General features: G+C 45.4%; 2 protein-coding genes across 3 annotated transcripts in view; one reads left to right on the forward strand and one right to left on the reverse strand.

Annotated features, from left to right (window-relative positions):
- The window catches only part of LOC144150140 (tRNA (guanosine(18)-2'-O)-methyltransferase TARBP1), a 78314-nt gene extending 67244 nt beyond the window's left edge, over positions 1-11070 (forward strand). For both annotated transcript variants that reach the window (XM_077681973.1, XM_077681974.1), the window contains exons 24-25: positions 421-557; positions 2810-11070. In XM_077681973.1, coding sequence (XP_077538099.1) covers positions 421-557; positions 2810-2963 — 291 coding nt within the window. In that variant the 3' untranslated portion in view covers positions 2964-11070. The remainder of the gene's footprint in view (positions 1-420; positions 558-2809) is intronic.
- A 2004-nt stretch (positions 11071-13074) lies between these two features.
- Positions 13075-24156, reverse strand: part of LOC144150142 (uncharacterized) — a 37687-nt gene continuing 26605 nt past the window's right edge. The window contains exons 3-4 of the mRNA XM_077681976.1: positions 17649-17789; positions 13075-13581 (exon numbers count right to left, since the gene is read on the reverse strand). Of these exons, the coding sequence (XP_077538102.1) occupies positions 13452-13581; positions 17649-17789 (271 nt within the window). The 3' untranslated portion in view covers positions 13075-13451. The remainder of the gene's footprint in view (positions 13582-17648; positions 17790-24156) is intronic.

Raw genomic sequence — 24156 nt, forward strand, 5'->3', positions numbered from 1 at the left:
ATAGTACCCTCAAGCGCAGTTTACAAACATGCAAAACCAGCTAGCCCAATTCCTTGCCTTACTGACGTTTTCTCAGTACAGTCTGCTCAAATCCTTCAGGGTAGTACAAATGCATTGCAGGTCTTTTTTTATGAAAGCTGTTAGCGGAAGTCGATTAGGCTAGTTCCAGCCGATTAGACCCGCAGCCGTCTGGTCAAAACTTGGGGTTTTGTTTGGAATTAATATCTTAATTACTGACTTTGTCATTGGTGGTAGTACGGGCAGTCCCGTATGGAAAAGCTGTCATCACCTGAGCGGTGAGAAAAATTGCAAATTTTTTTTTTACTCCTCTGTTTTTACAAGTTGCAAAGCGGTCGATGAGTTGCCTCAATAGTCCTACTCCAGAAATTTTTTTGTTGTCTCATTTGTATCTCGTCTCAGGTGAAAGTTCACCAGCTGAAGAGCTACCTCCTGGAAAAGCGCAATGAAGGGTACACGTTGGTCGGCGCCGAGCAGACAGCCGGGAGCAAGCCACTGCACGAGTACAGCTTCTCAAGGAAGACACTGCTGCTTCTTGGGTAAGCCTCCGCTGTGTCAGTGCACTCTATCTATCTGATTCAAATCCAATCCAAGTCTAATCCAATCCAGTTATATCCGAAGGAGAGGAGAACCACTTCCGGTGGTGCAGTGCCCCCTGTGCTCACTGGCAATTTTAGCAGCCCACGTCGATGTTGGGAGTACCAGAATGCGTAGCACCACCCCACAATGGTCTACTGATCGAAACAATGTCAGACTGCCAAGAAGGCTAGGGAAGTTCAGTGTGGAGATCTCAAATGTAGACCCTGCAGGGGAGGAAGGAGCACTCAAAAAGGCAAATGGAGTAAATGCAACGCCCTTGGTAGTAGTTAATCTTGCGAGCAATCGCACACCTAAAAGCTAAAATCAAGCGTGGTGTAAAAGCGTGGTGTCAACAAGGCATGCAAAGAACTGCAGACGGACACCTTGGCAGTCTTCACTTGTGGAAAAAAGTATATGCAGGAAGTCGCACTGACGTGTGCTCTCGTGGGGCACAGAATGGGGAAAAATCGTTGCCGAGGCCAGTATCTCTTAACATTGTGGAACAAGCAACGTGCTCCAACCAAAAACTCAAAACAGAAAAAGTCAAGCAGAGTGAGATACATGTGTAATGAAATGGGCCGGATCTCGCGAAATGAAGGGAATGCTCTTGGTGCGAACGAGAAGAAGACATTATATTTACTGACGTCACAGGACAGAGGTTTTGAAGCAGCGACGAAAGGTTATACACGAAACGTTAGAGACACTCAGCTAAGGGAAACAACCCAAGTGGCCTGCTCCACTGCCTAAAACTACAAGGTCCGCAACCGTCCCCACGTAAATGTCCCGAGACCGGAACACGCTCACGGTCGATTGTATAAGGATGCGGGTGCCAACGTCGCCCTCGTAGCGGTGCTTGCGTCGTCGAGGTTGGCGCCACAGGTTACGAAGCCAGAAGACTCTCAGCCGGGTCTGCTGATGGGCTTGCTCCCGCCTTGCGCCTGGTCACGCGCCATTTGGAACGGCGGAGCCTGGTCGACGGTGACCCGTGCTGGCGACGATGTCCCAGGCCTTGGCGGCGACGCCCGGAACCGTGGCGGATACTGGCGACGGCCTTGCCTCTCTGTGGCACGTACACCAGACGTCTTACGTGGGTTCTCACAGTGCCGTGCCCCGTTCGATCCGCCTTGTCCCCTGGCTCGGTCTCGCTCGCTCTCTGCCCGTGCCTCGTTCCACCTCCTCTTCCTCCACCTCAGCCGCAACCGCTTGGCCTTGGGAGCTTTTTGGCGTAGAATGTGATGTCATTCACCTTCCCGGGTATGTTCCATCACAACATGAGCTAGAAAGGAGTTCGGGTGTTTAATGGGCCATAACTACACCTGGGCTGTGAGACGTGCTGTAGTTGAGGGCTTCGAATTGATTTCTACCACCTGAATCTCGACATAGAAATTTTCACTTTTCGCTTATACTGTGGGTGAAGTGCGGACAATATCCAATGCAATTATCTCCACATTATACGCATTCCCCAAATACAATACGGCACGAATAATAGGCTATCCACAAGGAATAGATAGCGAGGAACACATAAACTGAGACCTTATGATCAAACAACCACGCAAGGCTCTTGTGTTACGCAAGTGAAATGCAGCACTGGAAAGATCACATATGCAATGCCTCGAAACCTTGCACAGAACAAGAATGACAATTTGCCGTAGTTAATTAATAAAGCATAACGGAAATTTCCATTGAGATGAAAGGAGCGAAGCTGATGTGGCATTCATACCTCAACCAGAAAGAGGCCTAAAAATAGTCTAAAACCTATATCCATGACTTCCTGCACAGGTAAGGTTGTGGAAAGAATCGGGATAAGTAAGCGAATGGTGTGTGGACAGTACACAAATGGGTTCGCGTCAGTGCTAAGAAGCATTTGAACCTGGGTGACGAGGCTTGCCATAGTGGAGGGCTGTGAATTACAGATTTGCTTAGGCCATCTGGGTTGCTTTTGTATAAGGCTCTGTGTACTTTTGGAAAGGCTGAGGCTGCGCAGACATGCCACAGGAAATTTACACTTGACCGCTGCTTCTTTCAACATCGGAGGACCCAAGCTTCAACTCTGCGCAGTGATTTAGACTGTCACGCTGATTGGACATAAGGCGTCTAACAAAAAGAGTTAGTTAGCAGAAAGTGTCTGTGTAAGTGGTTGTTAAATTAATGTATTCCGTGGAAAACTTTGTGGTGTCCTTTCTTTTCTTCTCTTTTTCCTCTCTTTTTCCAGAAACGAGAAGGAGGGTCTCCCCGTTGAGCTGATCCAACAGCTGGACGTGTGCGTCGAGATCCCTCAACACGGAGTAATCCGCTCTCTAAACGTCCACGTCAGCGGAGCCATCCTGGTTTGGGAGTACACCAAACAGCACCTTACAGCAGCATAGTCCTACCCGGAAGAAATTATCTTTAGCGACTTTGCAAAGCTAACGCGCATCATCATCGAGGGCAGTGTTGTGAGTGGTGTCCATTTCAAAAGCGTCTGTTTTTCAAAACTTCCATATTTTGTTGGTGAAGCCCATGTAACTTCGCCAGAAACCGAGCGGAGTGCGTATTCAGATTGTTAAAGAGCTGTGTAATGACCTATAATGATATTGCTGCTGGATAAGCGGTCGACAAGAGGGGAGGCTTGCTGAGTTGCATGGCCGGCCTACGCAAGTGTTAGGAAAGTTTTGGTGGTATTGTTTGATAACGACTGCGCTCGCAGCAGCGACTTTACCTTGCTGCAGCTCTAGGCAAACCGCAACAAAACGGTCAGCTTTACTATCCAGCCACACTGCCCGTTTTAAGCATGAAGACAAAATCCAGTTTTATTTGGAGGACCCAGCTTTTGGTTGCTCGGTCAGTTCAATTCTGGCTCTGGATGACGTTTCTTTCATGAAGGAGAAGAGTGAGAAGTATTGACCAGCTTTCAGATTTCATTCTGCATGATGTCGGCAGTGATGTCACGAGGGAGATACCAGAAACGTAGTTATCAGGGGGTTAAAGGGGTTATGAAGAGAAAATACAAGTTTGTTTTATTCAAACGATTACCGTATTTTCCAGTCCATAAGTCGCACCTTTGTATAAGTCGCACCCCTCTCAAAATGACCGTTTTTCCGCAAAAAAACGCATATAAGTCGCACCGGTGTACAAGACGCACTTGTTAATTAGGTAAACTCATAGAGGATCAGTGTGTTATGAAGTGCGGCGAAAGTACATCGTTGCAGCGGCCGCCGCCTCTGAACGCATCCCCCGGTAAGGAGGGCTAGACACGTGCATCTACCGTCGAAAGTCTAGACAGAACTAACTTCTCAAAAATGGTTTATTAATACACACAGATGGCATGTACCTAACGACGGCGTTTAGGCAAAACCATCGAAGTCGTCTTCCTCCGACTCGCTAAGAAATAATTCAGCAACTTCAAGTGGGAGTTCCGCCGGCGCATCGCTGTCGTCCTCCGACTCACTGATGTCTTCTTCGCCAACATCGTCACCACTCGCGGACCGGATCACTCCAGCCTTTATGATCCGGCTACAACTGTTTTTGTAGAAATGGAATCTCAAGACTCGGAGACCCATTTGGCCACCTCTCCAAATGTCGCGCGTCTCTTGCGTGCTGTCGTACCTAAATCAGCGCAATAAAGGTGTCATGGTGGATGGAAGGGACGCGAACGGAAGCGGCCTGAAAATAGAAACTTATCAGCAAGCTGTCATTTTAAAAATTGGCAGCACGTTTACCTCCTTCAAGTTAACTCTCTGTAATAATTTATAAGCTGCATTTTGTTTTTGCAACTTACTTTGATGCTACTTCGAATTTATTCTGAACTGTAGTTACTGCGCATGGCAGGAAGTGGCGCGTGGTGGTCGCAGGCCATTATCATTGTTTTTGACCAGAAAAAGCTGCAAATTCTTTGGTTTAACATCCCGAAGCGACACGTGGGCTATGAGAAACGCCATAGCGTGTGGCTTCGGATTCATATAGACCATAGAGCTGTGCCTCTTAACATGCGCTGGTCACGTGCGGCTGCCGCGATCCGGATTTATTCCATACATAAGTCGCACCGCACCGGTGGATAAAACACACCAATGAAAATTTCAGAAAAAAACCGCGACTTACACACCGGAAAATACGGTAGGTGTTTTATAGTGACTCCAACATTTGTCCAGCAGCAAGCGATGCTTCATTCACTGAGAAATTACAGAATTGAAGCCAAAATTTCAAATCTCCCACTAAATCGTGGGTTTAGTGACATCAGCGATGACGTAACCAGAGCAGATATTTGAAGCGAATGTTATGTTGACCAGAGCTGCAGTGGACGACAAAATTTCTTTCGTAGCTTTGTTTACCGTCCATCCTTTAGATGGCGCCACAATGCCCACTGTCCACCCTCGCTTCGGTTTTGACCGGATTTGCACCTGGCTTTTTTTTTTGTTTTGATTGACAGCAATCGTTTCGCAAAACATTGGGTATGCTCGACAAACAGAAGAGTCACAGAAGAGAACGTCGCTTATGCCAGTAGGCCAGTGCTCAACGCGTCATACAGCTGTGCAGCTACAAGTGGAATAGTGCCGTGCAGTACGCACTATGTTTACGTTACCCCACGATTCTTACTGCTATAAAAAGAATACGCATTACATTCAAGTGCAAACGTTTCGTTCTGCAAGCTTGTGACCCCTGTTTAATTTGCACAACTGCCCAAAATATTCATAGGTTCTGTTGCAGGAAATGAGCTAGTGGGTCACGTGGCCATTCTCTTTTTTTCCTAATTGTATAGCTTGTTCGAGTGAAGCTTCTGTTAGAAGTGGTGTCAGCGTTATTCCAACGAGAATACCTGTTGAATGAACCAAACTTGTATTCTGACTTCATGACCCCCTTTTAACTCCATGTTAGCATTCAAGTGGTGTGGTCAGGTGAGACGAGAGGCACCACAACAATCGCACGGTTGTGCTTCTTGGCGATGGCTTTTTTAGGCAGCTGTCAATCGCACAAACAAGATCCCGTGACGTCATAAAGGTCCGACGAGAAGGTCAGACCGCATTGTTTAGATGCTCATTTTATACCCAGTGTATCCCAGAATCAATCACTGGGTGACCGTAAAGCACGGGTTTGTTGCACATGAATCCAGCCTCCAAAGCAGCTCATTGGCTTGCCGTCATCCTTTCATGCTCTGAAAATCCACTTCCCTGCAACGGTGACACTAATGCCACAGGTTGTACCGGGCATGTGTAACTGGCTGTTGTGGGAGGCACCTAGTGGAGCCCTAAATGTTCCCACTTGAGCCTTAAAAGCTACATTTTGTGTGTCGGTCTGTACACATCGCTGGAGAACACGCCTTGCATGGTGTTGCTTATGCAGGGCAACTGCCATTGATTCCTTTCAATAGGCAGCACACCTGTGCTTCACAAATGTGTGAAAGGACGTTTCCGTTGAAGGAGCTTCGAAAATTTCAAATGCCATTCAGACTAGAAGGAGTGCCGCCGATCTGCACAACAATTCTCAAAGGCAGCTGAAAGTTTCTGCTTACACCCGCCATGATTGGTGTCGCCGCTGCTGCTGCCCAGTTTCGTTCGCGCAACTTGACGAGAAATTTAATTTTAGAGCTAAAATGGGCCAAGAAAACAATTAGTCGTGATTGTATCGATAACAACCTACAAACGTACACAAAACGCGCACAAAACAGGCAGTTCTTTTTTTCTTTTTTCGTACTGCCAGTGTTGAGAGCACCAAGTTACCTTGCAATCATAGAGCAAGTGATGCAAAACAAGAACAGGCGATAATTCAAAAACTAAGTTTTTCTCATAAATAATTTCTTTTGTAATTAATACCCCTGCTACAGTAGCGTCCGAGTGCCATTTGAACCAAATGTCATTTGGCTCAAATGCCAAGTTGTGCTGCTACACTAGGTTTTGAAATGCCATTTGGCTCAAATGACATTCGAGCCAAGTGAGCACCGAGAGAGACATTTGGGGCTCTCGAATGCCATTTCTAGCACTCTCGCACGCAGTGTCTTCGATCGGCAGTAAAAAAATATAATACTTCCGTACGTGAAACAAACCAAATATTTTTGTTTGTGGAACTTTGTTCACTGTTCATTTACTTAAAATATGAAATCAACATATTTAAATTTCATGCTCTCAAAACCAGTGGGTCAGTGGCAGAAAAAAAACTAAAACTATGCAAACAGCCACCACATTAGAGTCAAAACTGGTGCATCTTCTAATTTGATATCATTTTACTGCCTTAGACTGCTCCTGAATTTGATTGTTGTATTATTGAACGAAAACAGAACGGGGCGACAACAGTGCCACTACATCACGGCGAGCAATTATGAAAGCTTTCAAATGATATCGGAATTGTAGTGTAGCACGGCGGATTCTGAATGGCATTCGAAGCAGCCCATTTGAGTCAAATGACATTTGGTTCAAATGACATTCAGGCCCTAGTGTGGCCGGGGTATAAGGCATGCCAAAACTGCACTTGGGAGTTTGGGCAATCGTGTTTCAAAGGCCTTCGAGAACCTTTGGCTCCAATTTCAACCAAACACCTTTGAAAAACATCGTGTAGCAGCTCAGCGGCGGTATTTGAGTCAAGCGACATTCGGTTCAAAGGCCTTCAATATGCCCGTGTAGATCCACAGACAACCCATACCACATAGTATCTTCACTTGTCAGTCCTAGGCTTGGCAATCTGGTATTCATTTTTTGTCTTGCATTCCTACAGCACTTCCTGTCAATACCTAGTCTTTCAGGCTACTTGCAGACTGTCTGGCACTGGCAAATTTATAAGTTCTTGTGCAATACCATGTGGTACCAAACGGTACTATAACCGTACGGTACAATAGGATACAATGAGCTACAGTAACAGTTGAGTGTTACCGTAGGCCTTCTCATGAGACTGCGAAAGAATGGTACACATTTTTTCCTCCATGGTTTCAAGCTTGGGAAGGCGGTGATGTCATTGGAAATTGCGGCTCCTTCACGCTCGCATTGCAGTATGTAGTTGCGTCTTCTTCCTTCATGCCAATCAAGCACACCTGAGACCGACGCTTTTGAAGTGGATCCCAACTCATAATAACGCCCGGGAAGTGCCTAATACCCTTCCCTTTCGCCCTCCTGTTACCAGAATGACAAACTGTTTCATAGTCGCAGTGTTGCGGGTTTAATAAATAATGACATTATACTCTTTGCTTCACCAAAATTTATCGTAACTAACTTGAGAATTTCTGCTTTGGTAATACTTTGTTCGTACCATGTGCCTGCTATGGTCATAGGTCAGCTCAAAAAGCAGGCCTGTACCAAACCCTCGGTGGGCGCTGAGAAGTAGTTGTGTTTTGTAAATGGATTTAAAGGATTTTACTAGGCTGGTCGGTTACCGTAGTGGTTTTTGTGTTTCAAGCAATGCTACCAGAGACAAATGCAGCCGTAAAAGGGAATAGGCACGTTCAGAAGCCAGCACATTCCCCATCTGTGTGCGTTGTGCCTGATTTTATAAATGTGTTCAACTCCCAATGCTTTAAGCATTGCAGTCTTCCAAGGTGTTGCGGCGCTGTGGTGCGTGATGCTTCTCTGCAGTAGGGAGTGGTCGTTTTTACAATGCCATGCGTGGACTATAAAGCGGCAGCGTCACTCAATCTTGTGCCATTTCATGCAGTACGCTGCTCTGTACATTGTTTTGGAATATGGGGGAGTGCAACTAACTCCGTTTTGAGTTGAACTCTTCTCTAGTGCAGCTCGCCTAATGTTAAACAAAATTTTCGAATGGATAGAAAGAATTTTGCATCATGAGGTGCTGCTTTGGAGCAGCAGTTATTATTACCTTGCTTAGTCGGCTGCGATGAGGCTTAAAGGGGCCATGCAGACAAAATACAAGTTTATTTTATTCGAAATATTCCGTGTTTTGTGGTGCCCTCAGCGTTTGTCTGGAAGCAAACGGGGCTATATTCACTGAGAAATGAATCAATTTAGATTAAAAATTGATTTTCCTGCCAAATTGTCTGTTTTCATGACTTCTGCATTGACGTCACAAAAAGAAGTCTTCAAGCTGCTGCGCAGCCTTGTTTACTGTTAGCCAACCTAGATGGCGCCACCATACCACAGCAGGCTGTTTTCTGCCTGTGCTTTGTTTTTACCGTATCTGTAGCTGGCTTGTTTTTGTTCAGGGAGGAAATAATTGTTTCGTGAAACATGGTGCTCACTCGACAAATTCCGTAAGACGCCGTCACTTACGCCAATCGGCCAGTGTCCTCTGAGACAACCCTAAAAAGCCGCAGTGCTGTGCAGCTAAAACAAACATAGTGCGTGCTGTACCAGCAGCAATATACGCATCGGTACTTCTATGTTTACATGTGCTTTCGTACCTTCTACTGTTTGTCCCACCATTCTTACGGCTATAAAAAGAATGTGCCGGTGCAAATAGCTCGTTCGGCAAGCTTATCAGCCCTGCCTAATTTGTGTTTGCTTTTGCTGGCCTCAGCCAATCACAGAGCTGGCACATATGACATCATAGGTTCTAGAGTGGGAAATGAGCTAGTGGGTCGCATGGCCATTTTCTTTTTTTTTTTCTAATTATATAGCTTATTTGAGTGAAGTTTACGTTAAGAATGGTATTAGTATGATTCTAATGAGGCAGTCTTTTGAATGAACCAAACTTGTGTTTTCTCTTCATGGCTCCTTTATGGGAAATTAGCAGCGGCCATTGAAGAACAGAGATTGTCAGGTGCAGTAAAACTTCGTTACAAGAGACACTGTTACAAGGGACACTTGGTTATAAGAGACATCTAAATGAAAACTGTTTGGTTGGCTTTCCTATATTCACCATGTTAGCAACATCGCATACAAGAGACCTTGGTTACAAGAGAAACGTTTTCTGAATCCCTTGAGTGGCTCTCGTAACGAGATTTCACTGTATACCTGTGGCAGCGGATGGCACTCAAAAGACAATTTTTGTTTGGACTGGTTGTTTTCAACTCTACAGTGGACCACAGCTTTCGTTAAAAGCATATTTAACTCTATTCCACTCTGCTCTAGAAGCAAGAATGAAGCTTGCCAAAGAGCAAAAAAGAAAAAAAAAAGATGGTTGAGATTAACCTGCTTAATTGTGAAGGCTTGAAGCTTTATTTAGAGGGATGAGCAATATTTTAGAATGTATTTAAAAGTAATGCACGCTGGTGTGCAAGCTGCAGACGAAAGAGAATAAAATTTGGCGTATTGTTTGGCGGAACCAGCAATGAAAGTGGCTGGTCATTGAGTGTCTTTAGTTTGAGTGCCTTGCTTGTAATAGCTTTGGCTTTTAAAAAAGGTAGCGGTAGATGTTGTGTATATAGCGGTTTTGTTTCGCGACTTCTGCATAACCATTGCATATGCTTCTTAGCTCAACGTTCTGTCTTGGTGCTTTAGGATGTAGGATTTTCATATTTTTCAGTTTGTACGGGTACTCTGGAGTATTTTCGTGACATTTGTGTGGGTACCCCTCGCTGTTGAGTCATTTCTTGGGGTTTGTTGTTACGGAGAGTCATACTCAAGCTACCTTGGCATAATTTTTGTCTAGTTGTGAAATGCATTTGCATTATTAGATTTATATAGTCACGTATGCTATGCAGAAATCTGGTGCTGCAGTTGCGTGTTGTGAGAACACCGGGAGGTATTCTGTTGTTGTTTTTGGTGACTTGCAGATCGACTTGTTGTGGCTTGTGATTGGGGCGCAGTGCTTTCTTTCTGCATCGGTTTTTCATAAGTGGGTCACTGGCAGAATGCTATCCAGTGCCCTTCTTTTAACGCACAAGAATGGTTAATGTGCTTGGTGTATGATGCGTTACTTTCTTCGTCTTGTACTGAATCTTGTCAATACAAGTAAGCACAGTAGCCTAAGCACATCTCCGACATTACGCCAGCCAGCGTTTTGCTGGGGCAATAGCTGGACAGTGAACGAAATAACAATGACAGAGCAACATCCCACATCAAAAACATTTTGTACCGGTTTCTGGTAGCATTTAGATATTCCTGAAGCATGCATTTCATTAGCTCTTGGTTTAAATTGACAAAAACAACTTTAAATGATGTTGTAACTACAAAGTTATGTTTCTTTTTTTGCGGCACAGAGCCAACTCTCCAGCGTGTTTGCGAGCTGGAGTAAGAAAAACACTTCCCAACATTTGCATGCATGTTGAAAGTTGGTTGCGTAGGCACTAGCTTCGGATTTCCACCTAGCATACTTTGGTGCGAAACTTTGTTCCCTTGTTGTGTTTTTAGTGCTGTTCTGAGTAAATATATGTGTGCCTAAAGGTGCACCCATGAATAAAAGTCTTCAGGACGTGGTTTAAACTATCGAAAGTATTTTGCTCAGCACAAAAGTGATTGCATCACGTGTTGTAGCCCTACATTGATGTGGGTACCAGCTGTTGCGAGGGATCTTCTAGAGATTTTCGTCCCCGGTTGCACCCTGTTTAAACCTGCCGAATGTAATTCTGGTGGCACAAGAACGAATGCTGACTTCCATAAATTGCATTATATTTGAGGAACCTGCGTCTACTCTGTTGTTGAATAGCTTAGCTGGTCACTCAACCAGTTTTTTCAGCAGTGTGCACGTTAATTAAGGGAATACCTTGTACACTCAGTGAAGGGATGTTTGTTGTCTGAAAGGAGTGCTGACACCAATTTTTGCGTTAACCATTATTGCACAGCTTACTTGCTTTGCTCGCCAGAATACTCTGGAATTGCGCGTAACATATTTTAATTTGGTAATATTTATCTGGCTATTGGAACAGCTTAGGAAGCGGCAAACAGTATACTTAATATCAGCGTGATGTTCCCCTTATAAAAGGAAACAAGGAAGACTGTCTCTGATGTACAAAAGGAAGTTGCAAAGTCGCATTGTCACTGGTCTTGAGGACCGAAAATTTGCCAAAAAGTCAATTTAATGTGTTGATTTTATTTGCAGTCCACAGGTCCCAAAGAATATACCTGCAAGATATCATAGCTGTATCATAAGTATTCACAAAACTGTCGCCCTTTGAAGTTTCCTAAATGACCTTTTTTGCCTATGTTTCCAAACTTCGTGCCCTGTTTCCTCAGAACCAATTTTTTTCTCATGAGGTCAGCTGTCGGGTACAATATCTTGGGATGTGCTGGTTCGATTTGTGTCATTTTTGCTGCATTCGAAAGCTTATGAACTGAAAAGTGCAATAAAACCACAAAAGTATAGAATTTCGTTTTGCTGGCACAAGATTTTATGCAGTTATTTTTACAAAAACATTGGTAATTGATGACCTGACATTTATGAAGTTTACAGCGTTTGCAGAAACCAGGCTAAAATTACTGCTGTGGTACAATTGCACTCCCTGGTCCTTCTAGAGCACAAAGGATAAAAGTTATTCGAGTATTTCATAGGTAGATAATGAAAAAATTGCCCCAAACGGAGTGGCATAACATGTTGCACAACTCTAAACTTACACCCCATAGACGAAAACTGACTGCATATTTGTGTTCAGGATGTTAAAATACCCTCAATGTGTAAATCTCAAGTACATAGGTTAAAAAATAACAAATAGTTCTCAAGACCAGTGTCCCCCCTTAACCTCCCGGCTTTGTGACATAATGTTGGCGGTAAAGCAGGTAGCCACAGCTGCAAGTACTGTCACTGGCCATATTGGCACTCTTGGTGAAAACAAAGCGATACTTATGGGAAAGGAGCAGATGTAGTGGGCAAGAATAACTGTAGACATAGTCGTATGCGCTGCAAGTGAGACTGGTCAGCAGACATCTTATGCGACAGTAAACCCTTGCGCAAAGCCTACCTAGAGAGACCTTGGTTGTTATATGAATGGTTTAAAGTCGCTGCCATCGGTGGTGTTGTGGCTCACTTCTGTCGTACACGCCGTCTGGGCTCGAAGCAGTGGAAGCCAAAACTGACGATTTTCATTGGGTTGTAACAATCTATTGTGTGATCAGGTATCAAAAGTTCTGTTTCATGATTGCTTGGCCTGTAAACATCGATGAAAAAATAGCAAAGGAATGTAAAAATTTGCTGTCATTACTCCTTGAATTTGAAATCTCCGATGCAGCTTCAGGCCATTTTGTGGCAATAGCCATAGCAACAGTTGTGAGACACATTTTTTTCTTGTGATGGTATTATTTATTCTCGTATATACAGACAGCCCAGCAAATACAGATCAGATGGCGCTTCTTCATGCTGGCACATACTAAATGCTTCAGTATTCCATTTTGTCGTAAGCTCTTCTGCATCCATGAAATAGTTCATCTACGATCGTGATGTATGGCATTGCCCGAGTAACAATACACGCAGCTGTTGGAGGGTGAGTGAGATGATGGCATAATATGGTTAGTCTACAACGGTTGCTGGCTCATTGTAATGCAGTGCCATTTGTGATGGTCGAAGCTAAAAGGGCCGTGAAGATAAAATACAACTTAGTACGGTTTTACAAATCTAGCTAGCCTTTGCGGACTCACTCAGCTAGATTCCAGCCACTAATGATGTTTTCTTAACCGAAAAAAGTGCAAGAAATATGGATAAACTTCAAAATGTCACGCTGCAGTGATGTACTAATATGGGCAGGATTGGCATATTAGGGGCCAGCACTAAAAAACAGTTAATACCTTGATTATTTCCTTGAAGTTTTCGATAATATTGGTTTCATTGTTACCAGGACATGGTAGTTTTTTTAATGAACTAAACTATTATTTTGTCTTCAAGGCCCTTTAACAAGCTAACACGACGAGCTTGTTACACATACTTTGGTATCGCACTGCCACAACTCTGCCTTGGTTGCTGTATCAACCGGATGTTAGCAATTGTTAGATGTGCGGAGGCACGAACAAAGGAAAGGCACCGTGGAACACTCGTGAATCAAGGTCTACGTGCTACGGAGCCATTCGACGTCAGCTGTAGGATGGAATCGTTCGGCAGGGGAACTTGATGCGGCAGATTCGGTGGTTTCTCGTTCCTATTTGGGCGGCTGACCGCACCGATGCCGTGATTTTGTCGTGGGCAGAATTGTGCGAGAAAAGCCTGGAAAAAAAAAAAAAAGACATTGTTACCTTGCAGTTAGCCTCAGCATCTGAGCTTCAGGTACGAAAATCTGTGTTCTTTTTATACTACTACACCTTTGTTTGCTTGAAAGTAGGCTGAAATGATCCATGTATGTCAAAACTATTTTGGAGTAATATTTTGGTCATCACTGCCATGTATTTGCTTTGTGTATGGTCGCTTGTGTGAGGATTGTTTTGTAAGTGGTACCTGATAAGTTGCAATAAAGATTTTACTCATTTTTTTTGCTCAAAGCGCTTTCATTCCCTCAAGGTTTCTTAAAAAACTTGAAGGAACATTTTTTTCCTGGCATGTGTGTTCATTTCAATCCTGCCTTTTCTGGTGTCCCTCTTATCTGGTTGGCAGTGAAAATTTGCTATGTCACTGAGAGCCAAAGCATAGCTATTGTCTAAAAATCCACTAGTCTAGAAGGTGCCAGGAGTAAATCGAATGGCATGGCTTTTTTATGAGGCGTCGATTTACGAAACAGGTGATGGAAATAGAGATGGCTTCCCCTTCCACAAATAAAGATTACCTAAATGGGCATTGCTATTGGAAAAAATATGTCCTTTTTCTTTTCCCCCAATCTCTACTTGAGCATCATTTCCCTCAATATACGTCTAATAAATGAACTCTAGAATTTAGGAATCATTCAGAAGTCTTTTAAACTGTGAGCAAAGTATAACAGCTGGGTAAATTGCTGTGCATGTCAAATAGAATTTGCAGGCTAGAGGTATGAAACGGCCAAGTTCCTTCGGTTGTACAGTAAAAACTCATTGAAGGGACTTTAGAGGGTTGTTGACTTTTTGTTTTAAGGGGGCAGGCTGGTCTTCGAAACTTCTTGTTTTTTTGCTTTCCAACCAATTTAATGAAACTTCGTGGGCTTGTTCAGCTTTATTAGGTCATTTCAAATATTTAAGTAGGGCGGGTTGTTCACCAACCCGCCCTACTCCTGATAGCTTGCACGTTGGTTTTGTGGCCCATTAAGAGACACTGCCATTAATCTCCAATTAATGGGAGAGGCCTTTGCCCTGCAGTGGGCGTAGATAGGCTGGTGATGATGATGATTATGATGATGAAGATTCACTGGGCCATTCAGTGGAACACCCATTTGTCACTATGTTCCATAGCATTCATAACACGCCACACCGCTAGAGCTGAAGCCATGAACGCAACGTATGGAAATGACCCACAAAAAGATGCAGCGATGCAACCGCATATCCAAATCAACCAGCACACGTCGTCTGCGTTGTTAACGCGGCAAGTCAGGAAATGACAGCTCTGACTGTATGTACAAGCTCAACCGAAGCTGCAGAGAAAGTTGCGATTGCCCTGGCTGCCACGACCAGCAAGGACTTCATCACAATACTAACTGACTCGCAAGCAGCATGACGAAGTTATCAGTGGGGGCACATTGCTACACCAGCATTGAACATTTCGAAAACAATTGGAGAGCTGAGATGGAAATCGTCTGGGTTCCCGGACATGAATCCCTCGATCGTTAATGAGGTCGCTCACACCGCTGCCCGCACGTACATACACCGGGCCATTACCCTAGACGGAATGTTCTCCGCTGCCGTCAAAACGGACCCACTTCTCCGGTATGCAGACGTCCTGGCACATTATAGGCTTGGCAGAAGAAAATTCCCACCACCTCATCCTCGGCTAACTGGACAAGAAGCCACCACTCCTCGGCGATTGCAGACAAATTCCTATCCCCACAGCACCCTCCTCCATTCGATCTACCCCACTCAGTATCCCTCCCTTTGCTATTTCATTCCCACACCCAGCACCCTGTACCACCAGACGTGGGAGTGCCAACAAACTCCAAACCTACCCCATGTCCCATCCCCCTCTTATGAGCAGTGAGTGGCTCGTCCGGCCGATCCGGACCTTGGACGCCAGCAAGAATTGGTAAAGAGGGCCTGGACGGCAAGTCGCAGCCTGGGTATCCCGCAATAAGGGTGCCCTCCACCGGGCGAGTGCCCTGATGTCAGCATTTATCGCTCACCAATAAATGTTCATTCTCTCTCTTCCACCCCGATTTGGCCTTGCCGTGGGTTTCCTGGGTATAAAACAAGGCTGCGCCTAATCTCACGGCAGCCGTGAGAATTACCTGCGGTAAATTCTCACGACAGTTTCCATAAAAGCTGGCTGGCCTGAAATTTGCTGAATAGTTAACGTCCCAACAAGGGCGTCCGCAGAACTTTTTGCAAGGGGGGGCATCCATTAGCGGGGGGGGGGGTACGGTTGGATAGCACCAAAAATGCGCTAATAGTGGTTACAATAATTGCAAACAGCGAATTAGAACCAGACTTGGAGAATATACATTGGATTTTATTACCGAACCAAAAAATAAAGTTAATAAAGAAAATGCGAATAGTTACTGTCACTTTGTAAAGAAGAGTGGTCAGTCTCGCTGCGTGAGGGTTCTCGACTCACGCCAACTGATCACCAGCACACAGCACAATACGTTCACATACATACAACTGCACTCCGTCAGTCTTCCTTGCATAGCAGCTGCAGACGACTCGGGTTTTTCTGGGCAAATTGCGAGATTAGATGTGTGATGAAGTATGTTGAAATGGCTCACAGAATAAAGATACTACTGGCCTCCCTGACTTTCAATGCACTACAGGCGTACAAGCGTTTTGAGGGGCTCATTTATAGGTTTTGTTTCGGGGCTTGGGTGGTGCCGACATTTCGCAATTTCGAAGGAAAGGGTGTACAAGGTGATGCGACGGCACGGGAGGATGTTACACTCTTCCTACTAAGTGTAGCGGTGAAGATTTTAAGCTAGATATAGCTTCAAATTTGTCCGAGAACTGATGTTCTCGCGGTAAGACTGCATAAATCTAGAGTTTAGAAAAAAAAAAGTGAAACCTTTCAGAATTGTTCGCTATTTTCAATAGCCAGCACACTGAGCACAGGCAGTCTGTTTCACTGCCGTCACATGACCGGCAACGTTAGTCAGTGGGGCTCGTCGATTTACAGTCTCGGACTCACCGCGGAGAGTCTGCGGGTAGTCCTAGGATTCCCCGAAGCCATAGGTATACATGGGAAAATCGAATGCCGGACTTCTTCTCGGGGAGTCCGCGGCGAGTCCGACACTGTAAACCGAAGAGCCCCACTGTCTAAAGTGCAATGTTGACCGCAGTCCTGAAGGGCGTTCCATACTTATACGCAGGACCTGAGTGTGCTAATCATTTGAGTAGCGTGGATTGTTGGGCTAGTTGGTTCACGTACATAATTAAAAAAAACTTTTCGCTAAAGGACGGGATAAAGGAGAGAACGCCGGTGTCATTCTCTCCTCTCTTCCGCCCTTCAGGGTAAGGTATTTAATTATGATCCAACCAAGCTGTGCAGCTTTTTTGTAATGCATAAAATATTCCAATCTCCAAGGGGGGGCAGCTGCCCCCCCTTGCCCCCCCTTCCGGACGCCCATGCGTCCCAACGTAACCTAACGTAACATAACCTCACCGAACTTATAACGTAACCTAACAATGCGTCATAACCTACCCAAATCCAGCCAAACTGCAACAAACCTAATTCACTCAGCCGAACGACACAGAGCACAACCTATGTTAAACGTAACTGAACCCATTCTAGAAGAGCTGTGCACCAATCTCTTGGTATAGTAAAAACCCGAGTAAAAAAAGCATTAACAAAATCACGATGACCGAAGAATTCCAAAAGCTAAAGAAAAAAACCGCAAAATCGGACTAGAACCTGAATTCCTTCTCATTTAAAATTAAAACCAACTGCTACAGGAGAAGGTGCACCACAGTGCTACAGGGGCAGGTGCAAACGCGGCTTTATTGGAACATTTATCCCATAGAATTTTCGGGTAGCATTCTTAGCCAATGAGGTGACTGCCCTGAGTAATTTCTGACGGCAATTCCACGGTTGCCGTGATAATAGACACTACCATAAAACAATGCTCGCACCCATTCTAGCGGAAGTGAAGGAGGGTGTCGTTGCAGCGTCTCTAAAGCGCCTAACCTGCACCAGAGTCATCCAATGCATTGAAGGACTCTGCCTGCACTCACCAGGGAGCCATCCTGAGCGCGGACACGAGCGTGTCCTTGACGCCAGCGTAGAGCCTGGCTCGCTCCGGCTGCTCGCACGCGAGCCTCCTCAGACAGGCGTAGTCGCCGGTGTTGAGGGACGACAGGTACGTGGTGAACCACCTGCGTGACGTTCAGAGAGGCACAGGGTCGCTACATGAGCTCAGTCCTTGTGCCCTGTCTTACAAACGACTCGGCCAGCTAGTATCCGGAGACTTGATTAGTAAGCGTAATGGTTGTACGTGGTTTGCCCATTACATCACTGCCGCCCTTCCTGGGGCACTGCTTTCAGCTTGATCAGCGGTGCTCGAGATAAGAGCGTCATATAGTACAGCCTTTTACTGTACAAACGGTGCACCGACATTGCAGCTAGAGTGTAGAGAATGTACCCACTTTTTTTAGCAACACTACTGTGCCTTTCCAACAATGTTTCATATAGCTGGCCACAGGTAGTCAGTCACCCATATTCACTAATCGTGGAATCCACTTCAGGACTAATATGCGCATTTGGAGGCACTAAGGCGGCGGCCGTTTTGTGCACATGTACTTACATCATGACTCTTCTAGCTCGGCTAGTCCTATCTTCAAGATTCACTGGACAAATCAGTAAATTAAGCGCTGGGTATAGCGCGCATAATGAACCTGATTTACAACCACTGAAATACATTTTTATTCTTCGCAAATAAGTTCACAAGAATTGGGGCCACATATTATTTGGAGGATGACTGACGAACGGTAATACATATACATATATACTGAAATACAGGTACATAATATAATCCTTCATGATTACAGAAAATTTTCCCGTCTGTGCCTCTTTCGTTTACAACTGCACCCTGTTACGAATCAGCGTGAGGTGCTTCGGCGTTGCCCTGTCCATTCAAGATACGTGGGCTACAGCGAAGTTTTGTGTATTGCGGGAAAGTTTCATGTGTAGCGGTGAAGCCAGCTCATCAGGACCTTTGGTCCACTCAAGCTTAGTATTACTGTCAAGCTAGTTAGGGCTAGTCAAGCTGCCTAGTACAACCTTTTCCTTGGCCCCTCTACTTCATGCGTGCATATGTATGCACACAAGTGGAAATTAAGAATTTATTCATTCACATTAGAACGTCCTGAGCGGCCTGCTACCGCGCGGCCGCTCAGGACGTGTCAGTCACGGTTTCGGCCGTTGCGAGAACCGGTACAATCTGGGTCCAACAAAGGCGTCTTCGAGCAAGTTTTCTACGAACAGCGGCCGTCCGGTGGACTTCTCCTTTACCCCCTCTCCCCAGCAGGGCATGCACCGGCTTCTGGAGAAACCGTCGTGCACAACACGCTGCACGCTTGTTGATGGTTGGGAATTATGGGTATTTATGCTTGACCTTACGCGAGCCGAGCCAGTGCGTCTTTGGGTTCCGCAGAGTACGTTATTCTGCCCGTTTGAGTTGTCATGTTATCGCCATTGCGCTGCTTTCTGCATCATCGCTTTTATCTACTCGCCACGCATTAAGCAAGTGAAGTTTGGCTCTTGGCGCTTCGTCGTCGGAACGAAGGCGACTCCTCTGAAAGCCGCACACTAACCACGCTACCTCGACATGACGGAGGGCCGTTCTCGTACGCCTTCGGCCGCGTACGTAACAATCCGAATAAGTACCGTTTGGTCATCTGATGGATGCACTGAGGACACGTGACCGTGAGCCACACGGCACGGCAACAAGCCGCTGTTAAGAACTGCTCGCTGTATTGGGTGTACAATAGGCCGGACATTCGGTGCGAACCTGCGTGATATGAAGACTAGGGCTACCGGCATAGCGCTGATACGGAAATGTCCTCCCAAAGCCCCAACGCCGCTTCTTCAGTTGGCCTTGATAGAAAGTCACTGCCCTAGCTTCTTGGGAGGCTTTGCTGAAAACTGTGTAGCATTTACCGTGCTGCGCGCAGCTGTTTTGTTTTATGTTGTTTCCAGGTAGTGTTGCGTTTTTTTGTTGTTGTTGCTGCTGATACCGAGTAGTGACCTTTGTATTCTTCACTTGCCCCTCCTGCTAGGGCCATTCTGGCCTGCAGTATTTTGAAATAAATAAATAAATAAATAAATTAATTAATTAATAAAGAAATTGAACTTCACACTATTTTGACAGAGTGCTGCCATCTTGTATCAGTCATGATACATTTATGGGTATTACATTACGCAGCCAGCTCATAAATGCCATTCGGTGCGTTTGTTTTGGTGGGGTGCTGCATACTGAAGAAAAGGAAAGTATCCCCCCCCCCTTTTTTTTTGCGTGCGCAACGGGCTACAAGCAACAAAACTACCTGGGGTGGATGCTAACCAACAAAGAAAGGTGTGTAGATCTACTTTGAACCAGGAACGAACGTTCTTGATTGATTGATTGATTGATTGATTGTAGAGTTTAACGCGCTGTATTTTACCACCTGCAGGGGATCTTTAACGTGCGCCGAAATCTCGTACACACGGGCGTCTTGCTTTTCGGCTCCATCAGAAAAGCGGCCTCCGCGGCCGGGAAACGAACCCGCGTCCTCGTACTCAGCAGAACAACCCCTTAGCAACTGAGCCACCGCGGCGAGTGAACGGACGTTCTATAGGTGGTATTCAATGAAAAGTTTAGCTGTCAATCTCTTCGCTTGGCAACACTAGAAACGGCCACAGACATGGCGCGGCTTTGGCCACTGCTCCCGCACGCCGAAGAAAAAAACACCGGCGTGCGTCGTCTGTCCCGTTTCAACCCGATTCCCAACGGTGGCGTCAACAGAGATGTTATTAATCGCAATCACATTGGACTCGAGGCAATACTTTGCGTTCGGCGAGGTAGAGTTCGTAGCGTGCAACATAGTCATGTGTCATCCCAGGCAGCACAAGACTGTTCGGCCTAAAACAGGCCGGTGTACTTTGGCCGGTGATTTTCTGTCCGGCCGTTTTCCGGCAGCCATGTTCGGCCCATGTCCAAATGTGGGCCTTTTGGCCGTATACGGCCGTACTCCCATGGCTGTCCAACGGCCAGTGTCCGTCGCCCAGTCGACCGGCTTACGGTCAACGGCCAGATTCCAGCCGTAGGGCTCCGGCCATTCCAAAGCCACCCGTGTACGGCCGAAGTACGTCCGCCGGAGGACAGCCGAGATGCGGTTGTCGGACTCCAGCCGGACTACAGCTACCGCAAATACGGCCCTTCTACGGGCATTGGAGTTCAGCCACAGTACGTTAGCTGTACTGAGGCCGGTCACTGCATGTCGCGCAAGCAGATGACTCATTCGCGCAGTGCAGAAGCAGCACAAACCCAGCATTTTGGGTCCAATGCAGCCACATCAAAGTGAGCTCGCGCGCAACCACCAGCCGTCAAGCTTTCAGCACAGCCTTGCTTAATTACCAGCCTCAGTTGACAGCAAAATTCATTTATTAAACAGTGCTCACAAATTGTCGTTCCTTTAATTGCTGTGCCTCATTTACTGCCGAACACAGAAAATATTCAGTTCTTTGTAGAGCTTGAATAGATGTGTTGTCCAGGTCCTGATATCCTCCTCTGTGGGGCGGCTTACCTGTAATAAACGGGGAAAGAGGAGGGGGGTGGGGGTGGAGGAGGGCGCATACTTTAGTGGGTTGAATTTCAGAGAGATAAATTTCGCCGCTTTTAGCCAATTTCTTTTAGGGCAATATTCCGGAACACTTTCATGCTATGACTACATAAACTATTTTTATAAGAGTTGCTTAACCAATTTTGATGTATATAAAACCGGCGTGAATGCCTTTACGAAGCGTTTTGGTTCTCAACAAAACACTCAAGAGCATTTAATATAACTCCTTCACAAAAAAGTATATCCAGTTTTTCCCCATTTTTCTTGCAAAGACATTTTCTACTCGATAAACGTTTCTGATGATCTTGCGCAGGGCTGATCCTAAGAAGGAGCGAACAGGTACTTTCATTTTCAATCTATTTTAATGTTGTTTTCATGAGTATACGTCCACACCACTTAATAGTCCAAAAGAGCTTAATTTTCTTCTAATGTCATACTACGTTCGAAAAATTCTAGACGCGTCGCGAATGACGCCCTGCTTCAGGTGGCTGCAGTTGCATCCCTTTGTGTTCACGCACGGAAAGGCGGAAAATTATAGTTACATAATTTGTTTCAAACCAATAACATAGCAATGGTAGCATGCATACAGGAAACCTTGAATACTGCAACGTATAGGGCAATAAATATTTTATTGGTCAAGGTTGAATGCGTAGGGTTCTCAACCCGACGGAGGCAAACTTGCGCCTCTGGAAGTTTATTTATTTAGTTTTTTATTTATTTATTTTTATTCATTTATTTATTCATTGTTTTATTTATTTATTTATTTATTTATTTATTTATTTATTTATTTATTTATTTATTTATTTATTTGATGCCTGCTTGCCTTTGCATGCATTACAGAAGGGAGATACATAACACTAAGCATTAAATATGAGACAAAATAACAAAATATATCTACAAAGCGCGCTGAAAATCGTCAATATAAACAGTTAATGCAATCATACGTCGAAGATAATTACACTGCAGTATTGATGTAAAATAAAATGAATCGCGCAAGGCGTCACCTTTAAAGGAAAGTTAATAATTTGCTTTAAAGGGACACTGAAGTGATTTGTAAACATTGCGGGATTACTAGCGCAAATTGTAGTTCGGAGTCCGTAGGCATTGTTTCGACCACTCTGGCCGCGTTTACGCGAATTTAATTAGTAGAAAAATCAATTCGAAAATGCTGTCCTCCTCTCTTTACGCTCGCCCATTTTCTGTGGCGTTTTCGTGTGACGTCAGCAGGAGATGAGCTGGAAAATGGCTGCGCTACTGCACGGTTCGCCGACCAGCCGACCTACCGATCGAGTCAGTCGGCCCAGCGTTTCGTCCGCCGGCCGCCGACGGGTCGTCGCTATTCGCTCGCTCAATTGAAACTAAGCCACGACACCTTTGTGAATGAAAGAATGTGCCTTTCCTTACTTTGTTAGTTTGTACACTGTGTCAAACTCAGAGTCCGGGTCGCTCCACACAAGCGCTGCACAAGTGCACATGCGACGCTTCGCTGACTTTACGCTAGTAGGAAAATCTAAGGCCAATTGAAGGCGGGAGAAGAGTCAGCGAAGTCAATATAGGTACTAAGAAAATAAAATCAACTGAAACTTTTACCGTACAGCGCAAAACTAGGGAACAGGAAGCACTTTTTGCGCTGGGTAAACAAGCACAGCGGTCAGCAGCACGACCGCACATCTGCGAACGCTTTTCCGCCAAAGAAATGCAATTGCTACACGTGAGATATTGTGGAAGTTTGGGGGACACTTACTGCAGGAGTGATATACAACAAATAGTCACATAAAGTACTTAAAATGCTTAAAATAAATAAAAGTGTAAACTAGTCATACATTATAAACCTTATATATCCAAACAGACCAGCGCCGGCCCGTGGTCTGAGGCGCTGAATCTCTGTTTTGAAAGTCGCAAGTTCGAATCCCCGAGGGTACGTGTATTTTTTTTTTTTTGTAAGTTGATTTTTTCGTATGCGGCCGATGTTTTCTGAACTGAGTTCATCATTTTTGGGCCGTAACGTTCACTGCTCCACGAGCGAGATCGCAGAACGCGCGCATACTGACAATGACGCGCCAGCCAGTTCTCGTTGGCGTGCTGTTGCCACAAGCACCGACTGCTTGCGGGCAGTGGGCCCAGGCCTGAATCAGCACACCCTTGGCCTGGTGCGAACTAGCTTTTTACAAACAGACATGAGTGAGGCAAGCTCCGGATATGCGGGAAAAGCGCATGGCATTTGAGAGTCTGCGGTGACGCGGAGGGCGTTCATCCACTGCGTAGGCCTCGTCTAGGGATTTCTACGATTCCAAGCCGCCCTGGGAAGTTTATCTTAGACATTTGACAGCCGACAACATGGCAGAAGCGCGGTATGGCGATAACTGAGATATCGAGAATGCCCATCCAACAACGCCATCAGATGTCAAGCATGTTGTTTTACAGAACCAAAACCGAAGCCGAAACTTGTATGATTGCTAACCTTGGGCATCGTCCAATCAAGGTGCCCCCCCCCCATCCTGACGTCACAGCCTTTAGTTGGTGCGGCCGCCGCAAACCGCGCATAGTAGTTTTTCTTCTTTCGCGCTTTGTAAAATAATTACCGATTTGTCAACCGGATAAACGATGAATAGTGTGTTCATTTGAGCCAGTCTACACAGTGCAAGCAAAAACGGGAGCTTGACAAATTCACTTTAGTGTCCCTTTAAGCTAGCGGTCCCACTTTGCGATATGTAGAATGGCGCTTGGACATACTTCTCGCCTTCTACAACAGTTTTCGAATGATAGATATTACGAAAAAAGTTCAACCTGTGGTTTCGTCGGTGATCTTTCAGGTCCTGCCATTTCAGTTTACTTTTACTTTCTCTCATGCTAAGTTGAGCGTGCCAATTACCTAATATGAATCGCACTGACATATTCTGTATGTTTTCGAGCGTATCAACGA

This window comes from Haemaphysalis longicornis, unplaced genomic scaffold (assembly GCF_048455015.1).
Source record: "Haemaphysalis longicornis isolate Haplotype H1 unplaced genomic scaffold, Haemaphysalis longicornis Haplotype H1 scaffold_8, whole genome shotgun sequence".
Lineage (NCBI taxonomy): Eukaryota > Metazoa > Arthropoda > Arachnida > Ixodida > Ixodidae > Haemaphysalis > Haemaphysalis longicornis.